At 44.6% G+C, this 22,604-nt stretch overlaps 1 protein-coding gene across 1 annotated transcript in view; it reads right to left on the bottom strand.

Annotated features, from left to right (window-relative positions):
* LOC128331967 (macrophage mannose receptor 1-like) overlaps positions 1-22,604 on the bottom strand; it is a 103,425-nt gene that overhangs the window by 58,312 nt on the left and 22,509 nt on the right. The window contains exons 9-15 of the mRNA XM_053266083.1: positions 20,713-20,826; positions 19,874-19,989; positions 19,063-19,211; positions 16,631-16,824; positions 7,340-7,461; positions 4,532-4,610; positions 478-607 (exon numbers count right to left, since the gene is read on the bottom strand). Of these exons, the coding sequence (XP_053122058.1) occupies positions 478-607; positions 4,532-4,610; positions 7,340-7,461; positions 16,631-16,824; positions 19,063-19,211; positions 19,874-19,989; positions 20,713-20,826 (904 nt within the window). The remainder of the gene's footprint in view (positions 1-477; positions 608-4,531; positions 4,611-7,339; positions 7,462-16,630; positions 16,825-19,062; positions 19,212-19,873; positions 19,990-20,712; positions 20,827-22,604) is intronic.

Here is a 22,604-nt window from a genome sequence, read left to right as displayed (position 1 = left end):
CTGTATACAGTGACTTATATTATATTAAATTTAAAAATTATTATTTTTATCTGTAGCACCTTTGGGGGGCTTCCTAAAGTCTGTGGGGGGTGGTCTACAAAGGTTCCCTCTCCCCCTGCTGGCCTCTAGGGCCTCACAGGGACCATTTGAGCATGTGTGGTGGCCATTTTTAATTTTTTTTAAAATGGCCACTGAAAACAAAATGGCTGCTGCGTATGCTCAAATGGTCTCTGCGAGGCCTGGCATGGCCTAGGGCCTCACAGAGGCCATGTGAGCATGTGTGGTGGCCATTTTGTTTTCGGCGGCCATTTAGGGTGGAGTTTTCCAATTGCAGGAGACCAGACAAAGACCAGAGTTTCATTTTCTTCTCTCAAAATGAAGCAGCATGGGAACTTTAATAAGCAAAATTTAGGAACAATGCAGCAAATAAAGTTCCTGTTGTTTCATCTGAATGAGTCAGTTGAGAAGGAACCTTACCTCTATTAATCTGGCAAGCCCAAGGAAGCATTTTGTGACATTCTGAAGGTCTCCAGAAATAAAAGTTTGATACTGTGCATTGATCGTTGCTGTCACGTGAATACCAAGGGAGCATATTATTAACGTCTACCTACAGTGGAAATAAAGTTTAATTACTCTTTTTCTTTCTAAAAACCCTCAATTCTAACAGGCAGGAAAAGACATAGTGGCTTTACCATTGTGGGTATATGATAGGGATGTGCATGGAATTGGCAGGGGTGACTTGAAGGTGGGGGTCAAACCTTTAAGAGTGGAGGAGAGTGCCCTTACCCCTCCCACCACATTTCCCCCGCTGGTGCTCAATTTTAAAAGTGTCTACCAGGGCAGTAGCATACATCCCTGCTGCCCCGTGTCCTCTTTGGCCAGAAGTAACAGGAAGTACCCGGGGCGCATGAGCTGGGTACTTCCTGTTACTTCTGGCCAAAGAGGACACAGCGTGGCAGGGAGGTATGCTGCCGCCCTGACAGACACTTTAAAAATGGAGCACCGGTGGGGGAAACGCAGTGGGAGGTGTAAGGGCACCCTCGCCTGCCCTTAAAAGTATGCCCTCCTATCTTCGAACTGGCCAAACAGCCAGTCATTTGAACCGTTTCGGAGATACTTTAAAAGGCCTCTGAACAGGTTTGGGCACATCCCTAGTATATGAATGTGCATGTGTATGTATCATTCAGATATACATAGGGGGGAACTGCTCATCATTTCCATACCTATAGAAATTATATCACAAAACATATATTAAATTAAAGGTTATTATAGAGAAACAGATTGCAAATTAATCAAATGAGTGGCAATTTACCTCTACCCATTCACCATACTGTCACTGCTGGAAACTATACCTGCAGCCTGATACCCCATTTCAAATTGCTTCCAATAAATCAGTGTCATGTACTAGATAAGTGTAATATATCTAGCTTTGCCTCAGTTGTCTTATATAGCTCCCAAAGCTGCTGCTATTTATTATTAATAATTTCTGTTATTATTGGCAGTGCATTGTTGCAATACAGATGGCCCTCTTTATTTGCAAATTTCAACAACTGTGGTTTCATGTATCTGTGGATGAGTCTTAGAGTCCTAGTTTCTTTATCTGAAGCATAAAAAATAGGCAAATTTTGCCTATTCGCGGTTTTGTGCGACTGGAAAAGACCTGGAAATTACTTCTGATGTCATTTCTGGCTGCCATTTTAGGGTGCAGAAACCATTTTTATGGTGGGTTTTGTGCCCTCCATGCCCCAAAACCAAAGGAATTGGGGGCATGGGGGACATTGCTGTAGAGCTGGAGACTTGGAGATCAAGGTACAGTACTTTATTTCTCTTATTCCGTGCCCCCCCCCCCTTTCACCCTTTTTGTTTCTTTGGGAATCCAATCACTGGATTCCCATAGGGGTAAGGTTTATTTGCAGTTTCTGTATTCAGGCTTATAGGCAAGAATGGAACCCGCATGAATAATGAGGGCCACCTGTAATAAAAAGGGGATGGACACTGAATATCTAACAGTACTTTGCAGGTTCTTCACTTTCCTCCATAGTCCAGGTTCAAAGCAAAAAGGTCTGAGTTATCTTCTGCTGCCAGACAGCCCAATTTCTGGGTAGCCCAGAAAGCACCCTTTCTCTATTTCACTTTGGAGGGTTACACAGCCTGAGGCTCTGGGAAAGTGTGGGGCAACATGCCCTAAGCTCAGAATAGCAAAGATTGAATGGAACATCCCTACCCCTCTCTTTTAGGGAGAAGGCAGTAGCCAGTAGCCATTTCAAAAGGAGAGTCAATCAGGGAAGAAATCCTCCATTTTGCAAGAGATAACAGTGGAGCACACCTCGGGGGGGCATGCAGATAAATGGCACATTTCCTAACCCATAATGAATTAACAACTTAGCTGGCAAGGACAGTCCAGCACAGTTCTATTCTACACAAGCATCACATCTACATAGCTTTGCCTGGCAAATTTATGCTCAAAGTGACTAATGCCATTCAGCAAAGTATTTCTTTGTTGTTCGTGGAATCTGCCACCTTCAGGATGGGTAGAATGGCTTGGAAACTACCTCAGGACAGGTTTTGAAGTATATCTACCTCAAGCCAAAGCACATGGTCTTGGAAATCTGTTTGGATCACTATCCTAAGGACTCTCATACATGTGAGATGTAGCCATTAGCTCCTAGCAGCTCTTCTTTGCTTTCCTGCTTGATTACTCATGAAGAGGCCTCTCTGTCAACATGCAATGAGCACACCAACTTAACCAGGAAGGGTAGGTAAACTAACCTCTTGCCTTTCTAAGCTTCCTCGCCCCCCCCCCTTCAGCCTCCTTGTTTTCAAGAAATTTCCACAGCTAGCCTTAAACCAGGCTCTGATTTAGAACCAGAGCCAAACACTGCCTGGAAATGTAATTGGGAAGACTGGGGCAGGCCCTCTGGGGATTGGGCCATGTGCAATGGGGGTTCCACGCAATGGGGGCTTGCTATACAGTATATGCTCTGGATGGGGTGCAATGGGAGCTCCAGACATCATGCGCAACAGTCTCCAGCTCTCCAGCAATGACCCCCTGCCACTGTTTCCTTTGGTATGGGGGCATGGGGGGGCCATCTTTTCATTGATGGCCTGGATTCCTTGAACCCTTTCACTCAAAGGTGGCGTGTCTACATGGATGTTCCACCACACAACAGAAGATCCATAGATCATTCAGGTGGGTTTATAGAAGCAATCAGTATGCAAGCAATGTACTTCCATTCAGGGTTGTGCAGTCGGGTCAGCTTGACAGGCAACAACCCAACAAGCATATTGGACCTGATATGCCATCGGATGGCATGTGCACTGAGAGCAAGGAGCCCCAACAACTGGAACCTCTGACTGAGTTCCCCGTTGTTGGTGTGGAACTCTGGTGGAGTCCCAACATGACTGTCAGTCCTGACAGGATGTGTCATTGCCCCACCCTGTTACCCCTCACTAGGAACCTTGTGGGGGCCAGGGGTCAGCAGGCACAATGTCCTCTTCACTCCTACAAAGCACTTGCCTTTTGCTGTGGCTTCTGGTTTAAAATGCCAGCATGGTGTAGTGGTTAGAGTGCTGGACTAGGACCGGGGAGACCCAAGTTCAAATCCCCATTCAGCCATGATACTAGCTGGGTGACTTTGGGTCAGTCACTTCTCTCTCAGCCTCTCTCAGGCGGTGGGGCTCGTAGCGAAGAAGACGCTCTCTTAGATACCCAGGGCCTAAGCTATTTAGGGCTCTGTAAGTTACAACTAGCACTTTGTATTCTGTCTGGAAACCTACTGGCAGCCAGTGTAGCTCCATCAGTAAAGGAGTAACGTGGTCTCTCTAAGATGACTCAGAGACCAACCTGGTTGCTGCATTCTGTACCAACTGAAGTTTCCAGACTACGTACAAAGGCAGCTCCACATAGAGCGCATTACAGAAGTCAAGTCTGGAAGTTACCAACAGATGTACCACTGTTTTGAGGTCACTGATCTTGAGAAACGGGTGCAGCTGGCGTATCAGCCGGAGCTGATAAAAAGCACCTCTGGCCATTGCCTCAACCTGAGAAACCAGGGAGAGGTGTGAATCCAGAAGTACTTCCAGATTGCGAACCTGTTCCTTTTGGGGAAGTTTGACCCCATCTAGAACAGATAGATCAAAATCGTGTCTAGAGTTCTGACCTCGCACAATAAGTATCTCCATTTTATCTGGATTCAGTTTCAGTTTATTTTCCTTCATCCAGCCCATTACTTCTTCCAGGCAGGCATTTAGGGAGGATATGCCAGCTCCTGAAGAGGTTGACATGGAGAAGTAGATCTGGGTGTCATCAGCATACTGGTAACACCCAGCTCCAAATCCCCTGATGATCTCTCCCAGCGGTTTCATGTAGATGTTAAAAAGCAGTGGAGAAAGTATAGAGCCTTGAGGGACACCATACTTAAGCTCAGGTTTTGAAGAGCAAAAGTCTCCAATCAACACCTTAAGATTATATATTATCTCAATATGGTGAATAAAAATGCCATCAATATACCGGTCTTAACAATTTACTTACAGGAGATCCATCACTCCAACTAACTCCTTTTTCAGGGTCCAAGGTATTTAATCCAATCCAATATCTACGAAATCTAAAACTAAATTTAAAAGGATATGGTTAAGTCTTGATAGGAAATAGGGTCAAATATACCTCCTTTGAAAAGTTAAACATTCTTAAAACTTTGTGTTTGGTGTTCTTCCTGTCTGTCTGCCTCTCTCTTTCTGGAGAGGGTATATTTTTAAAATTATTTATTTCATTTATATGCCAGCAATCCTAGAATGACTATATATGGCCCACACTCATCCTGGTGGCCACTCCTCTGACCTGATGCTAGCCAAAATCTCAGGTGGTGACAGTCAGCAATGACAGCACCCAAGAGTTCCATAGAGCTGAGGGACTAGCCAAGCCCATGCACAGGCAGGACAGCCCAAAGACAGCACCAGGATGTGTGGGAGGCAGAGTAAAATCCTTTTAGGAGGGGTAGAAGACAAGCAGCAGGGGAAGAAGCAGAAAGGAAGCAGAAAACAAAAGAGACAATGGGGCGATTCTCACGATCAACAAAAATCAGGCTAGCAGAGGCTAGCCTAATTTTTGTTGGTCGTAAGAACCACCGGGCTCGAAGCCGTGCCCGGTGGTTCTTGAGTGGGTAACCCGCTCGAGAACCCCTGCTAAAAAGCAGGTTTGCTGAGCGAGTGCTCCAGCAAACCTGCTTTTTAGGATCGTGAGTAGCCACAGCGCGGCTTCGTGCTGTGGCTACTCACAAGTAGACCCCCGACCGGGAGGTAAAAAGCTGCCTCCTGGCTCCGGGGGTCTCCCCAATATGCCATGCATACTCTCTCAGAGCATACTAGGGCTTGCGGGGGCCACATGGCCCCCGCTCCCCCCACCCCCCACCGGCTCCGTCACAGAGCTGGCCATTGTGTGGGTGGCCGATCCGGCTGCCCAGGGCTTCCTCCCCACTCATGAGTGGGGAGAGCGGGCTTAGCCCGCTCTTCCCGCTCACTGCCCCAAACCAGGTCTCACTGATCGTGAGACTCGATCCAATGTTCCAGAAGTAGATTGTGGATATCTAGATGGAGGTAGGTAGGGCTCTAAGTGGGCTGGGGAGACAAATCCATCTGAGGTTCCCACAGAGGTGATCTTCTGCTTACATTGTCAGGGAAGCCCCAGAACCTGGTCAAGGGAGAAAGAAAAACAAACCAGGGATGTTTTGTAGAGCAACATCCCTGCTAACTGGGCAAAGAGGCACCTTTTACCGTGGTGATTCTCTTTATTTAGCAGGGGGAGAGTAACTGGCCCTATCCACCCCCAGCACAGTACTTCCAGTGACTGTTGCTGGTGTGTGTCTTATGTTTCTTTTTAGAATGTGAGCCCTTTGGGGACAGGGAGCCATCTTATTTGTTATTTATTATTTCTCTTTGTAAACCGCCCTGAGCCATTTTTGGAAGGGCGGTATAGAAATCGAATTATTATTATTATTATTATTATTATTATTATTATTATTATCCCTCTTAAGATCAGGGCTTCTGCTTCCAAAGCAAAGCAGTGACCCCCAAGAGAGGAGTCCAGAAGAAAAAGGTCCTTTCCCTCTTACTGCCAAGTAGGGGTACCAGAGGCACAATAGGAGATTGATCAAAGGCCCCTGGACCGTTTTTGACCGTGTTGTGAATTAAACCTACAGGATGTGATTGCTTAACTTTGGGCTTCTGACTGATTGGCATGGAATTCTCCAGCCCCTGCAGTGTTGAGTTGCCCTTTTGGAAAGGAAATGACTGGGTGGTTTTGAGAAAGTGGAGAAGCCATCTACAGCTTCTCTGCTCCAGATCATCCCTCCCAAGCAGGTTTCTCCCTGAAGGATTCAAAACATAGTTAAACATCATTTGAATCCTGGGCATGGGAGTCCATTGAAACCATCAGGGTTTATGGAACAGGTAAAAGAAAGGTGGAATAGGGATGAAAGAACTATACCACTGTCAGTTCTCTGCTCAAAAAATTGTTCCCTCCCATAGCTGTTTTTAATTCTTTTTCAAGGAGAGTAAGATAGGAAGAGCAAAAGAGCAAAAGAGAGAGACAGAAAGAAAAACTGTTTGGTCTCTCTTACACATATGAGTACAATATACGGTTAGTCCTTCAAGCAAGCATTTTCACCATCCTACCTAGTTCTATTCATGCTTCAAGAAACAAGTATAAAACTATATCATTGGATTACTCCTTGGTTGTCATGTCTGCCTGTCTTATCCTTATTCTCAGAAAACATTGTAGTTTAATACGAGTCATGCACACCCCTTTTGCTTGAATATGGATCCAGGAGAGGAGAGCTGGTCTTGTGGTAACAAGCATGACTTGCCCCCTTAGCTAAGCAGGGTCTGCCCTGGTTGCATTTGAATGGGAGACTTGATGTGTGAGCACTGTAAGATGTGTGAGCAGCTCCATCCCCTAAGGGGAATCCTTTAGGGCAGTGGTGGCGAACCTTGGCACTCCAGCTGTTTTTGAACTACAACTCCCACCATCCCCAGCCACAGTAATTGTGGCTGGGGATGATGGGAGTTGTAGTTCAACAACAGCTGGAGTGCCAAGGTTCGCCACCACTGCTTTAGGGGATGGAGCTGCTCTGGGAAGAGCAGAAGGTTCAAAGTTCTCTCCCTGGCATCTCCAAGATAGGGCTGAGAGAGATTCCTGCCTGCAACCTTGGAGAAGCCGCTGTCAGTCTATGTAGACAATGCTGAGCTAGATGGACCTATGGTCTGACTCAGTATGTGGCAGCTTACTATGTTCCTATATTGATCCTGAGATAATGTAAAGGAGTAAGCATTTTATTAAACTCACCTTTGAGAAATCACTTCCTGTTCTTCATGGCTATGGATAGAAATCAGATCTCCTCCAATTGTTTGACAAAAATCTCGAGCCTCAAACCAAGTTTGCATTTGCTTTTTTCCATCGTTAAATACCTAAATGCATTTAAGTACAATTATTACATCCTGTACCTAGTCACAAACTTCAGCTTTTACCCAGTGCTTTCTCTTCTTCTGAAACTTTGCTAATTCCTGTCTTGGTTCCCCCCCCCCCCCCCGACATCACTTTGCTCACATCCTGATAACTTTTTATATTCACCTTCAATAGCAACTTTCACTTCTGATTCTTACAACTTTTGAACACTGACTTTTAAACACTGCCATTCCCAAGTTCAGTCTTTATGACATTCAAACAACTCTTCAATGTATTTCATTCTTTCAGAATTCTCCCTGTTCATCTGATGCTCTTTGTTTTAATGGCAAAACCTCCGCTATGTTTCCTTTAAAAATGATGTACTTATAGGCCTGATGTTAAAGAGAAGTAGGAAAAGAAAAAGTGTGAGTTTCTCTGGTTCTGCTATGACTAGAGGTATGCAAATCATACACATGAGAAATTTTGTTAGTCTCACTGAGAAAATTCCTTCAGAATTTTTCCCAGTAGATATTCTTCATATATCCAGCTATTCTTTTAATATGCTTTCAAGTGAAATTTGATCTACATGGTCTACATGTAGAAATTTGATCTACAACTTTAGCTGTGACTTGCAAAATGGGCCTCATAAATCTCAAAGTTATGAGGCAAGCGAGAACAAGAAGGTATGGTAAGAACTAATCTGCCTCTTTTCCTTTCACTATAATCTTAATTGATAATTGCCAACTTTCACCTCAAACATTCACATGTCCACCATCTTGAGTTGGGGTAGATGATATCATCATAAACTATGCTGTTGAAGTGCCCCTTTGTGTCCCTACAAATGTACCAGTTTTGATCCAAATAGGTTCCCACTTGTGCCTCAAACATACATGCATCTGCCATCTTGAAATGGGGTGAATGGCACCATCACAAACTATGCCATTAAGCTGTCCCTATGTGTCCCTACAGCTATACAAACTGATCTCAAATCGGTTCCACTTGAGCCTCAAATGTTCACGGGTTCGCCATCTTGAATTGAGGTGGATGACATCATTACAAACTATGCCATTGAGGAAATTTGGTTCAATTTAGTACAGTTGTCCCTACAACTTTCTAAATTTGATCCAACTTGGTTCCCACTTTTGCCTCAAACATTCATGCAGCTGCCACCCTGAATTGGGGTGGATGGCACCATCACAAACTGTGCCATCAAGCTGTCCCTATGTGTCCCTACAATGATACTAAATGGAGTTCAAATCGGCTCCACTTGTGTCTCAAATGTTCATGTGTCCACCATCCTGAATTGGGGTGGATGACATCATCACAATCTATACCATTGAGGTGTCCCTATGTGTCACTACAACTGTACCAAATTTGGTTCAGATCAGTTAAGCGATTCACAAGTTAGTCCACGTGCGCCTCAAACATTCATGTGTCCACCATCTTGAATCAGTGTGGATGACATCATTACAAACTATGCTATTGAGCAAATTCGGTTCAGATTGGTTAGACATTCACAAGTTAGCCTACTTTTTCCTCAAACATATCCATTGTCTTGAATTGGGGTGGATGACATCATAATAAACTATGCTGTTGAGTATCCCTACAACAGTACCAAATTTGGTTCAAATTGGTCCAGGTATTGCAAAGTTGATAGGGGGATACACACATGGACACAGAAAGCTGGGTGATCTCATAAGCTTACTTTACTTAAGGAAAGTAGGCTAAAAAGCAGTGCAGGCTGCTATCAAGGCTTCCTTTGCCACCCTGCAGGCAAAGGGCAGAAAATCAGAAACCTCTTCCCACAACCCTTCATAAGAATGGGGAGCCCAGTCCTCCTTCATTGGAGGCACCTGGGCAGGGGTAGCCTAAGGCTGCCTAAGGCACCTGAAGCAAGATGCCCAGTGCCACCTTGCTTCATGCCTTGGTAGGCCAGCCCACATTCGAAGCCTGCATGGGTTGGAGTAAAGGGAGGTAGGAAAGGGTGCCTTCCCTGAGGCCTTCTCCCCACACTCCTTGCAAAACTTGTAAGGGTTGGCCCAGGAGCTCCAGAATTGATTTAAAAACTTCATTAGTCATATGCACCACCCTCTGGCTCCACTGCTGTCATCTCCTTGAGTAACCAACTCACCTTTCAGCCGATTAATTCAATTAAAAATATTTCTATATCGCACAAAACTTGCGTCTCTGGGCAGTTTACAATTAAAATCATTTAAAACATTAAAATCTTTAACATTAAAATAATTTAAAACCAACATTAAAAATTGAAACCATGAATCTAATTAAAAGCCTGGGTGAATAAATGTGTCTTCAGTGCCATCTTAAAAGTTGCCAAAGATGGGGAGGCTCTTATTTCAACAGGGAGAATAGTCCAAAATCCAGGGGCTGCAACAGAGAAGGCCCGTTCCTGAGTAGCCACCAAACGAGTTGGTGGCAACTACAGATGAACCTCTCCAGATGATCTTAACAGGTGGTGGGGCTCATGGCGAAGATGTTCTCTTAAATACCCAGGGCCTAAGCTATTTAGGGTTTTATAGGTAATAACCAGCACCTTGTATTTTGCCTGGAAACTTATCAGCAGCCAGTGTAGTTCTTTCAACACAGGAGTGGTATGTTCTCTCCTTGATGACCCAGAGACTAACCTGGCCACCGCATTCTGGACAAACTGCAGTTTCTGGACTACGTACAAAGGCAGCCCCACACAGAGCACATTGCAGTAATCCAGCCTAGAGGTTACCAGCATACGTACTACCATTTTGAGGTGGTTCATCTCAAGAAATGGATGCAGCTGGCATATCAGCTGAAGCTGATAAAAATACCTCTGGCCACCGCCTCAACCTGAGACACCAGGGAGAGGTTCGGATCCAGAAGCACCCCCAGACTGCATGCCTGTTCCTTCTGGGGGAGTGTGACCCATCTAGAACCAGCAGTTCAAAATCGTCTCCCGATTTCCAGGCCCGCACAATAAGTACCTCCTTCTTATCTGGATTTAGCCTCAGTTTGTTATCCCTCATCCAGCCCATTACTGCCTCCAGGCAGGCATGTAGATAGGTTATGCCTTCTCCTGATGATGCTGACATGGAGAAATAGATTTTGGTGTCATCAGCATACTGATAACACCCTGCACCAAATCTCTTGATGATCTTTCCCAGAAATTTCATGTAGATGTTAAACAACATCTGAGACATTATGGAGCCCTGAGGGATACCATATGAATGTTCAGATTTTGAAGAACAACAGTCTCCAAGAGACACCATCTGGAATCTGCCCATGAGGTAAGAGCAGAACCATTGTAAAGCAGTGCCTCCCACCCACAATCTCATCAGACGTTCCAGAACAATACTATGGTCAATAGTATTGAAAGCTGCCGAGAGATCCAAAAGGACCAACAGAATCACACGCCCTCTGTCAATTCCCAATTGGAGATCATCCATCAGGCCGACCAAGGCAGTCTCCACCCCATAGCCCTCCTGAAAGCCAGTTTGAAATGCATCTAGATAATCAGTTTCCTCTAAGGCCACCTGGACCTGGGAGGCCACCACCCTCTCAGTCACTTTGCCCAGCCATGGAAGGTTGGAGACAGGCCTGTAATTGCTTAACTGTGAGTAATCCAAGGCAGGCTTCTTCAGAAGTGGTCTAATGATTGTCTCCTTAAGACAAGGAGGCATCCTGCCCTTACTCAGAGAAGCATTAATGTATGATTAAGTCATACATTGAAAGCTGGTTAATTGAAAGGCATTAAAGAAACTAGAGTCGATCAGAAGATGGAAGGAAAGAGTTGGAGTCTGTCTTTATAACTGCTGTTAATCTTATGTGATTTACTGCATTCATTATCTACTTTAAGAACAAGCATTTGTCTAAGTTAATTTATTGATACAAATTATACATATCTTGAGTAATGATTTTGTGTAATTAATTGGTGTGATTTGCTTATCTAGATCAGGTGTATTCATTCCATACAGACTCAAGATCAAAAATATATCATTGATTGTATTAAGAGATTATACCTTTAAGAGATGTCAGGCAGATTGGGATTCAGTTTATGTATAAAGACTGTCTTCATTTGTTTCATATAGTTATTACTACAGCTCAGATTACCAGATTATAATGAACAATAATTAAAGATTTACAGTAGTTGACTCTCACTCTGGCACTACATGACACAAAAATATGGATCCAAATCACAGAACTTCATGGTTTTTTCCACTGGGAATTCTCCCAATCCACAATCAAATGACAGAATATACTTGTGTCAACAAATTGCAATATAAAAATCACAGACCCATTGTTTCCTGTTAATTCCTTACTTTTTAAAAAAGGGGGAGGGGCAAAGGCATGAATTCTCTGAATGCTGTGTAAAAATCCATGGTTTGGGACTAGGGATGTGCGAACCGGTTCGAATTCAAACCAGTTCAAATTCAAACCAGGGTGGTTTGAAGGTTCGAATTCGAACCGAACCAGCCATCAGGTTCGAGCTGCAGGTTCGAATTCGAACTGAACCAGGGGGTGGTTATATTTGGACCAGTTTGAACTGGTTTGAAGCAGTTCGGACATCCAAAAATTGGTAGGATGGTAGCTGGCACCCAGGGGTACCTGTCACCCAAACCCCAAAGCAATTGGACACTCAAACAATTTTTTAATGAATTTTTTAAAATTATTTTTATTTTTTTCTCATAGGGTATAATGGGACTCGAACCATCCCATTATTCCTTATTGTGAAGCACCCATGGCTGCCAACAACCACCCAAACCCTGAAGCAATCAGACAGTCCTACAATTTTTTATGAATATTTGAAATATTTTTAATTATTTTTCTCATAGAATATAATGGGACCCGAACCAGTCCATATCCCCTATTGTGGAGAACCTAGGGGCACAAAAGTATGGTGGGTGGTAGACAGACAGGGGTGCCTACCACCCACAAAACCCCAAGGCAATTGGACGCTCCTCTGATTATTGATGAATTGTTAAAGTATTTTTGAATGCCTCATAGAGAATAATTAGGATTGCAGCAAATGTATTTCTTCATGTCGGGGGGAAAGGGGTGTCGTAGAGTGGAGTGTGGTGGTTGGTAGTTCCTGGGGTGGGCAAGGAAGCTATCAGAAACACCCATGGGTGCTCCACAATAAGGAATAATGGGCTGGTTGGAGTCCCATTATATCCTATGAGAAAAAAAATAAAAATAATTTTCAAAAATTCATTAAAAATTGTACCAATGTCCGATTGCTTTGGGTGGCAGGTACCACTGGGTGCCAGCTACTATCGTACCAATTTTTGGGTGGTTCGAACAAAACCAAAACTGAACCACCCCCTCCTGGTTCGAACCCGGTTCGAATTTGAACCGAACTGGGTGAACCGGTTTTGTGCACAGCCCTATTTGGGACCATTACAGTACTAAGAACATAAGAACAGTCCTGCTGGATCAGGCCCAAGGCCCATCTAGTCCAGCATCCTGTTTCACACAGTGGTCCACCAGATGCCTCTGAGAAGCCTACAGGCAAGAGCTGAGTGGGGCATGCCCTCTCTCCTGCTTTTACTCCCCTGCAACTGGTACTCAGAGGCATCTTGCCTCTGAGGCTGGAGGTGTCCTATAGCACTCCAACTAGTAGCCGCTGATAGACCTCTCCTCCATGAAGTTATCCAAACCCTTCCTGAAGCCATCCAGGTTGTTGACTGTCACCACATCTTGTGGCAGAGAATTCCACAAGTTGATGACTAAAAAGCACCAGAATCATGATTTTTCAGGAAATGGATATGGAAGTGCTCTGGTCCAACCCTCTGCTCAGTACAGAAATCTGCTACAATATCCTTGAAAGATGCCTGTCCAGCCTCATTTCTGATATTTGACTTGGTATGTGTTTTGAGGGATTCTGTATGAAGAAATGTGGATTTCATGAGCCTCAGACCTGAGTTTTTGGTTAATCAAAGAGGTAGTAATAAACTAACTAACTGTATTAGCCTGCAATCCTATACACATTTATATGGGAGTAAGTGCTGTTGGACATGAATAGACATGCATAGGATTATCCTGTTGTTCATGAAGACTAGGATAGGTTTCTATTGGTTCTACTGGATCTGAAAGCATTGCAGAATCAGATGACAGTGATGGCCAAGAGGGCCTTTGAAGAGATTCATCTCATGTTCCAGCTGCACCCCTTTCTCAAGAAGACTGGTCTGGACTCTGACGCTCATGTCTCAGTCACATTGTTTTTGGATTATTGCAATGCAATAATGCATGCAGCTGCCTTGAAAGGTATTAAAAAATGACAGGTGGTTCAGAATGCGGCAGCCAGAGTAATATCTGGAGCTGCTAGCGGTGCTCATATTATACTTCTTTAATGTGTGCCCTAGGTACCTTAAGAACTTCCTGCTCCCAGCTGAATCTACCGACCTGACTAGTTTGGCTGAGAGGGCACTGCTCTGTTACTGACACCTACTGAACCTCATTTGTCAAGCATGTGGGACAGGGCCTTCTCAGTGGTTGCCCCCAGGTGTGGAACTCCCTCTCAGATGAGATCTGCACAGCTCCCACACTCCCTCCCAGTCTTCTGGAGAAGTCTTAAGACTTCCCTTTTATTCAGGTCAATGCATTTCCTCATAGATGGTTATAACTGTGGGGTTTTCATGTTTTTATTTTTAATGAAACGTTTATTACGGTTTTTATTTGGGTGCTGTTCTTAATTTGTTGTTCACCACCCTGGGTTACCGGGATGAAGAGAGAGATACAAATATAGGTAGGTAGATATCACTGTTTCCATCTGAAAGAAGTATCTCATGATTTCATTACATGATTTCATGTAATGGCAATAATATGAATACAATACATTATTTCAACCCATTGCATGCAGACCTCTCACTCTTTCCAGCATGAACGTCCCTCCCCCCGCACCCCAGCACATACACACGCATAAAATGCCCCCTTAACAGTTTCCTGGTTAGCAGCACTGCTCTGGACATACAAGGTGGCATGGAGGGACGGGATCTCTTAGTTAGCCATTTGGCTGCCTGGGCAGCAGGCAGGCAGGTAGGTAGGCGAGAGGCCATGCTGCTACTCTTCTTCCTTCACTGTCTCCTTTCTCACTCTTGGCAGCAGTGGCCCATAAGCATGTGCTGTTGATGCCTCACAGTTTTCGGTTTGGGTCCATTTTAGTCCTGTCTGTCATTTTATCTTTCTGCAGTTTTGTTTTTACACTTGTCTTATCATTTATTGCGGCTTTAAGGTGTCCTTACCATAACCTGCCTCAAGCAGCAGTGTACTAGAGGATAGCAATATTTTAAATAAATAAAACGGACAATACATGGAGCAGGGAAAGAATGAAGATATAGCATGAGATCACTCCAGACACATTTGGTGAGAGAAGGGTGTCAGTGTGGGATCCTGGAAGCACTTTCCTTTTGCTTAGTCGTTCTTGGTGACAGATGACTTGGTAGACTAGAAGCCGTGGAGGAAATATTGGGAGCTTCTCCATCTACCTCCCCAGGGAGTTGGAGAGAAGAAGAGAGAGGAGCAGGAAGATGAGGAGGAAGAGAAGAGGCTCCTCCTTTGAGAATCAAAGAAATAACATTCAGGAAAGAGGTTGAAGCAGGACGAGTAGCAGGATGATTAAAAGGGAGTCTCTGAATTGGAAGCTCCTAGGAGGTCAGTAGAAGAAATGTTTTAGTCTTCGGATTAAATCAATAGAGAATAGCAGGTTTCCTGTGGAGGGGATGACGGGTGACCTCCCAGCTGTCAAGCATTGTGGAGGGGTGGAGGGTGGCCCTTCCATTCAGCCATAACGCAGACACCAGGCTTGGTGGAGGGGCAGCAGTGGCTTTTGCACTCAGCAGCAGCACAATTGCCAGGGGATGACAGGCAGTAGCAACCCAGCTGCTGGGTTCACTGGACAGGTGTCTGGTGGTGACTCTTACACTTGGCTTGCCAGAGTCAATGGAGAGATATGCAGCAAAGGGGGTTTGGGGTGGGCAACCCTTGTGCCCAGCTGCAACTCAGCTACAGCTCAGTTGAGGGGGCAGCAGATGGCTCTTGCACCCAATGGCAACCCAGGTGACAGGCATGGTGGAGGGAACAGCAGGTGTTCCTCATGTCCAGCAGCAACCTAGTTTTGTGGGGTTTTTTTGTTTTAATCATATCCCGCTCTTCCTCCAAGGAACCCGTAACAGTGTACTACATACTTGAGTTTCTCCTCACAACAACCCTGTGACGTAGGTTAGGCTGAGAGAGAAGTGACTGGCCCAGAGTCACCCAGCTAGTATCATGGCTGAATGGGGAGTTGAACTCGGGTCTCCCCGGTGCTAGTCCAGCACTTAGTCCAGTCAAGTGTAAGAGTCACCAGCAGACACCTGTCAACCACTGGCTGGCTGAGCATTATGGAAGGGGCAATGAAAGGATGGTATGTGACCCTCATTCCAAGCAGCAACCCAGCTGTTGAACATGTTGCAGGGTGGGCAGCCCTTGGGCTCTCAGGGGCATGGTGGAGCCCCGACTGCCAGCCCCCACACCCAGTGGCAGCCCAGCAGTTGAGTACAGTGGAAGGTGGTGGAGGAGGAGGTTGTGGGTGGCTCTTATGACCACTAAAAATCCAGCTGCTGGGCTCAGTGGAGGAATGGATGGTCATGGGCAAGGAGTAGGAGGTGGGTAGCTTCCCCCCCAATTTACCTACTCCAAACCTCTGTTTTTTAAAAAGTGTGCAGTGGTAAAACCATTGTACAGAATCCAAAATTAGAAGTTGAGGGGTGAGATACTAATGCACAGTAAACCCCAAATTTCATGCAGTGACTAGGCTGCTGTAAGAAATGGTTGCAAAAGGGAGGGAAATTTGAGAATAAAGCAAGTACCATGGGCCAAACATGCCAGCCATAACAAAGATGTCCTAGTGATTAATAGCTTTAAAAGATGGAAGAGAGTTTTCATATCAAAAGCAGGGGGAGGCAGATCATGTAAATACCTAGCAACACCTCTGTAATGCAACCACCCAATTTCCTAGCAACCAGAATGTAGATTATTTGATTTGTGGAGTTTCAAAACTCATAATCAAATTTGGTAATGCAAGCCCTTCATTCCTCGTCACTGACTGCACTGTTCTACAGTTCACCCTAAGATGTTTAGTAGTATAGAACATTTGTACTGGATTACTTTCATTCGGAGAGAAACTACACACCCCTACACACAAGTAATTTTGACTCAAACACCTACTTTGAAACATCTGCTTCCAATTGGAGACCAGTCTTTTGGGCATGGAGGTGGGGTAGTTGGTGGCAGGACAGGAGGAGGTGTCACACCTTGTGCTCGTTGTTTACAGAGGAAATGTGCTTTCTCCTCACAGTTCAGAACATCCCACAATCCTGCTGCCGTTCCAGTTCTCATGGCAACACAGCCAGAATTTTGCCCTTTTTGAGATAACGAAAGAACAAGTTAAATCACACTTTTCTTCATACATATACAAAAGTGTAGAATCCCTTGATGGTCTTTCTGCCTGAAAGGCCTTTGGAATACGCCAGTACCATGGCATTGGTAGGTCAGCAGACCTTTACAGGAGAAGGGAAATCAGAAATTTAATAGATGTTTCCCTTTCCAGCTGGCCTATTGGCTCTTTGAGCTCGGGGAGCAGTGCTAATCTTGCTCAGAGCCTCAATTTTCTACTTTGTATTGCCAGGTTGGTCCAAAACAAACCGGAGATCATCCATGATTTGATCTGGGATGAAGATTTGACCTGCGATGCATTACATAGACCTGGTCAGGGGAGGCTAGTGATCCAGTCTAGTCCCAGCTTCTCCCAGCAGGATACACTGTGGTGGAGCAGGTGAGAGGATGTGGGTGAGGAGGTGGTTTAGCTGTGATTTACAAGAACACTGTCTCCCTGTTGGCAATGGAGTCACTCAGACTGTTGGTCGTGAAGGACTTCAATGTTCACTATGAGACCGGGTTGTCAGGAGTGCCTCAGGAGTTCATAGTGACTATGACATTTATGGTTCTATCCCAAGTGCCCCCCAGAGACATGAGTTCAGGCGGGGTACAAATTTGATAGATAAATAAATAAATAGTCTCTGGACCAATGCATGTTGTTGGTCACATGCTTGATTTGGTCTTTTACTCTAATCAGGGTGGTGTTCCATGAGTGAGGACTTCTATTATTTTCCCATTGTTATGGATGGACCACCATCTGGTAGGACTTACAACCACAAGCCACCTCTGCAGGGATGAAAGACCCATTAGGTTGGTCTGCCTGACAAGGTTATTGGATCCAATAGGATTCCAAGAAGCCTTGAACTGTTTCATGTTGGCTCTGCTGATGATTCTGTTGATACTCTGGTGCAAACCTGGAATAACCAAGTCCCTAGGGCAGCAGTAGACACAATAGCTCCTAAATGTCCCCCCTGACCTCTTTCACAATGAGCCCCATGCTATTGGGAAGAATTACAGGAGCTGAAGCAGCAAAGTAGATGACTAGAGCACAAATGGAAACTCAATTCAAATCCAACAGGTTACAATGTAGAGCACATTTGAAGATCTGTGCTCTGGCAATATACGTGGCAAAGAAGCAATTATTTTCTGCCCACATTGCATCCACAGGTTCACATCAAGCAGAGTTGTCTAGGGTTGTGAGAGGGCTAGTATGAGGCCCCTCCCCCTTGAATCCAAAATTGGAACCATTGGTTACCCACTGTAATGCTTTTCATGGTGTGTGTGTGTGGGTGGGTGCTAGGTCTGCTTCTTCATCTCTGATTGCTTTTCAAAAGGCCCTTAAGACACACCTGTTTCTCAGACTTTTAGCAATAGCACTTACATTTATATACCGCTCTATAGCCGAAGCTCTCTAAGCGGTTTACAATGATTTAGCATATTGCCCCCAACATTCTAGGTACTCATTTTACCGACCTCGGAAGGATAGAAGGCTGTCAACCTTGAGCCCCTGGTCAGGATCGAACTTGTAACCTTCTGGTTACAGGGCGGCAGTTTTACCACTGCGCCACCAGGGGCTCCAGGGTTAGTTAAAGCTGATTTTAACTGTGTGGTTGTTTTACTTTGTGAAACTGTTTTAATTGTTTTATTATGTGAATTGTGTTTAATTCTTTTTATTCTGTGAAAGTGTTTTAATTGTGTTGTTTTATATTGTAACTTGGATTATGTACACCACCTAGAGAGAGGAGAGCTGGTCTTGTGGTAGCAAGCATGATTTGTCCCTTTAGCTACGAAGGGTCCACCCTGGTTGCATATGAATAGGAGACTACATGTGAATACTGTAAGATACTCCCCTTAGGGGATGGAGCCACTCTGGGAAGAGCATCTAGGCTCCAAGTTCCCTCTCTGGCATCTCCAAAATAGGGCTGAGAGAGAGTCCTGCTTGCAACCTTGGAGAAGCCGCTGCCAGTCTGTGTAGACAATACTGAGCTAGATGGACCAATGGTCTGACTCAATATATGGCAGCTTCCTATGTTCCTATGATAGCTAGCTAGCTAGCTAGCTAGCTAGCTAGCTAGATAGATAGATAGATAGCTAGATAGATAGATAGATAGATAGATAGATAGATAGATAGATAGATAGATAGATAGATAGATAGATAGATAGCAGGTGGCATATAAATATGATACATACATACACCCACCCACCCATCCATCCACGCATACCAGGCATTTGGGAATTCCAGTGGGTGAACAGAACTTTGTCTCCATTGGTCCAGTTGAATGTCCCTGGTTGTTCTACATCTGAAAGGCCAATCCAGAAATATTTCCCATGATGCAGCCCAATTAGACTAGTCAGGTAGGCGTGTTCATATCTGTGGAGAAGAGGGAGAAGTTGCTGTTCCATAGGATTTTAGGTACCAACTACGATATGCTGAAGCTATTCTGACGATCAGTGGAAAGCAGGCGAAGGGTGCAGACGATTGAGCTCATAGCCCTGGGTGGCCAGATCAGCCGCCCACATGACTTCTGGCTCCTTCATGGAGCTGGTGGGGGCTGTGAGGATTGGGGGCCGTGTGGCCCCCATAAGTCCCAGGATGCCCCACGCAAGTGTGTGTGGTATCCTGGAGAGACCCCTGAGCCCAGGGTCTACTTGTGTATTGCCGCACGCTGTGGCAACACATGAACAACTAAATGAGGTTAATGGAGCACTCGCTCCATTAACCTCATTTAAGGGAAGGGTGTTTTAGGCGGGTTAGCCGCCTTGGGAGCACCGGGCTCGCCTGCGAGTCCAGTGGTTCCCATGATCAACAAAAAGCAGGCTGAGTTCCCTTAGCCTGCTTTCCATTGATCATGAGAATAGCCTCAATGTCTGGGCACTGTGTAAGTCGAATTCCTTCCATGCATCTTACCCAGTTCCATGGCTGCACCCTGCTGCTTCCAAGTTTCCACCAGCCCAATGTATATATATACAGTGCACACATATACCAAATCATTCTGTTCCTTTCCTCTTGATTATGGAAAAGCTTTTTGATACCTGTCCTCCACAGAAGCCAGAGAAGCCTTGAGGTCTTCACAGACTAGCTTTGCTTCTGAAAATGTCTGAAACCTTTCTCCAGTTAAATAACAATATAAACCATGCCTTTTCCAGTCCTGTGGATATAAAACAACCAGCAACGTAAGTTATGGCAACATTAGATTGGAGACATATTTAATTGATGGTGCTGAAGTGCACTAAAATGGGAATCCTAATACTGTACTAGGGTCACAGGACCTGCAGAGATCTGTGTTGCTGTTGGAGCTTGGACCCTGGCAGCATCAACTCTCAGCTGCAGTGTCTCATAGTGACCACTGGGGTTTTTTCGTGTCATGGATAAAAGTGCTGGACTCCTCCCCACTTTGTTCTTCCAGTGTTAGTCTCCATTTTGTCTCTCCAGAGATGGCTGCTTATTTAGTCTCTCTCCCCTTTCAGCCTTAAGCTCAACTTTCCTATCCTTTTGTAACTTCCAAATAAATCCTTCTTGTTCTTCAAACTTAAATAACTGTCTCCAGACCTCTTGCTTGGCTGAATTCTTGCCAAACTGGCTTCGCTCTGCTTATGGGAGTTGAACTGCCATTCTTCTCCTCAGTTGCATGGTCCAGTTATATTGTCATCCCACCTCCACGCAGACAGTTCACAGAAAGGAGGGGCTGTCACCTTTATGAGCACATGGCATGATTAATGTATCAAAACTCAACAGGGGCTCAGTTCAAGAGCCGTGGACTGTAATTATTGGGTATAGTCCTGAAAACATGAGGCATACCAAAGCACTGACGGAAAAGATTAGGTTAAGTTAGACAGTTAAGCATATGTCCCTAGAATAAATTTAGACTTACTTTTGGACATGCTGGATCAGCAATTTCAGGTTCTTCAGGAACAGATGACAAAGGTTCTCTTTTACAGATGAATCCAAGTTCTGTTTCACAGAAATATTCTGCCCAGTATCCATTCTGGAGATGGAAAGAAAAAGAAATCCTAGTTATGAAGGATCCATTACCATTTTTGTTTTTAATGTTTCCAGTGCTTGATAATTTGTGCGCCCATGTAAAGCTTTCCATGTTTATGTGAATTGGAGAACCTAAATAGAGTGCAAAGTACATTTGTACCTCATGGAAATTCGCAACCAGAATCTATTCTTTGTTTAGGGAAACAATGGGATGTTGATCACAAACCTGGGGATGGAAATCTCTGCCATGAGGAAAGGGTAGTATTAGAAAAGACAGCTGGTCTTGTGGTAGCAAGCATGACTTGTCCCCTTAGCTAAGCAGGGTCTGCCCTGGTTGCATCTGAATGGGAGACTTGATGTGTGAGCACTGCAAGGTATCCCCCAGAGGGGATGAAGCCGCTCTGGGAAGAGCAGAAGGTTCCAAATGCCCTCCCTGGCTTCTCCAAGACAGGGCTGAGAGAGATTCCTGCCTGCAAGCTTGGAGAAGCTGCTGCCAGTCTGTGAAGACAATACTGAGCTAGATAGACCAATGGTTTGACTCAGTATATGGCAGCTTCCTATGTTCCTATGTTCTATTTCAAATGAAGAACCTAAGGCTGAGCTGGACCAACCTTGCCTCAACAGTTTGGGCCCTGGTTAGCTCAGGATTGCCAGCTACCCAAAGTTTCTGCCCATCCAACAAGGTCTTGTGGGGGGGGCGGGGTTCGCTCTGCATGCCAACATTTAGGGAGGCTTAATTTTCATGCACATGGCTCAGGACCTTCTCTGTTACCCTCAGGCAATGGAATGCTCACCCATTGGGTGTCTGCTCTCTAACCTCTGTGGCTGCTTTAAAAATGTAACTAAATACCTTTTTATTCAGGCTTTTATCCTTTAGGGGTTGCTAGTCTCTCTGTTTTCCTGCTGCTCCGCCTTGGGTTTTTCAATGGCTGCTGGGTTTTTTTGTGGTTTTGGTTTTTTTGTATTTTTAAAAAATGGTTCTTATTGTTTTTAATGGTTGGATAAATGAATGAATGAATGAATGAATGAATGAATGTGATTTTATAGACTTTTATTGTATTTTAACTTTTGTAAACTGCCTTGGGATGAGTTTTATGAAAGTGGTATATATAAATTGAACTATAAATAAATAAATTCTCAGCATATAAAATATCAAAATATATTTAGGGTTGTATGTATGTTGACCTAAAAATAAAACTCTTTGGCCCAGGAAAAACAAATCTTGCACAAAGAAGAGCTGAATTTCACACTCTTTATAAGTTATGGATGATGAAGAAGAATGTATAAAGTGTATTCTATACTTTTTAAGTAGTTGATTCCCCCCCCCTTCTAACCATGGGGAAGAGCAAGGGGGACTATGCAAGACACTGAGGTTCCACTGCTAGACCATATATCTTCTCAGCAACCCATCTGAGTTTTGAGATTTTTGCAGGAATTGGCCATCCACATCTTTGCAGTAATATATTCTACAATATTGCTTTTAAAAGGAGGAGGAGGAGGAGGAGGAGGAGGAGGAGGAGCAGGAGCAGGAGCAGGAGTTGTTGAGGTGCTCAGGAAGCTGAATTCTGCAACCAATAGTACATTCTACTATTTTTCAGTTTTCTCACAGAATTGCAGTTTACACAAAGCCCTCAATATGTTTGATCAGCATCATATGGCTTTGTTTTCCCTCAATAAACCTTTCCTTTTACTGCCTTGATTTCTAAATAATGGCTGAAATCTTATCAACACTTACCTAAAGGCAAGCCCCATGGAAGATACCATAGTAGGACATTTCTTGGC

This window comes from Hemicordylus capensis, chromosome 6 (genome assembly GCF_027244095.1).
Source record: "Hemicordylus capensis ecotype Gifberg chromosome 6, rHemCap1.1.pri, whole genome shotgun sequence".
NCBI lineage: Eukaryota > Metazoa > Chordata > Lepidosauria > Squamata > Cordylidae > Hemicordylus > Hemicordylus capensis.
The sequence above is the reverse complement of the archived record's forward strand: the minus strand, read 5'-3'. Positions and strand labels throughout refer to the sequence as shown.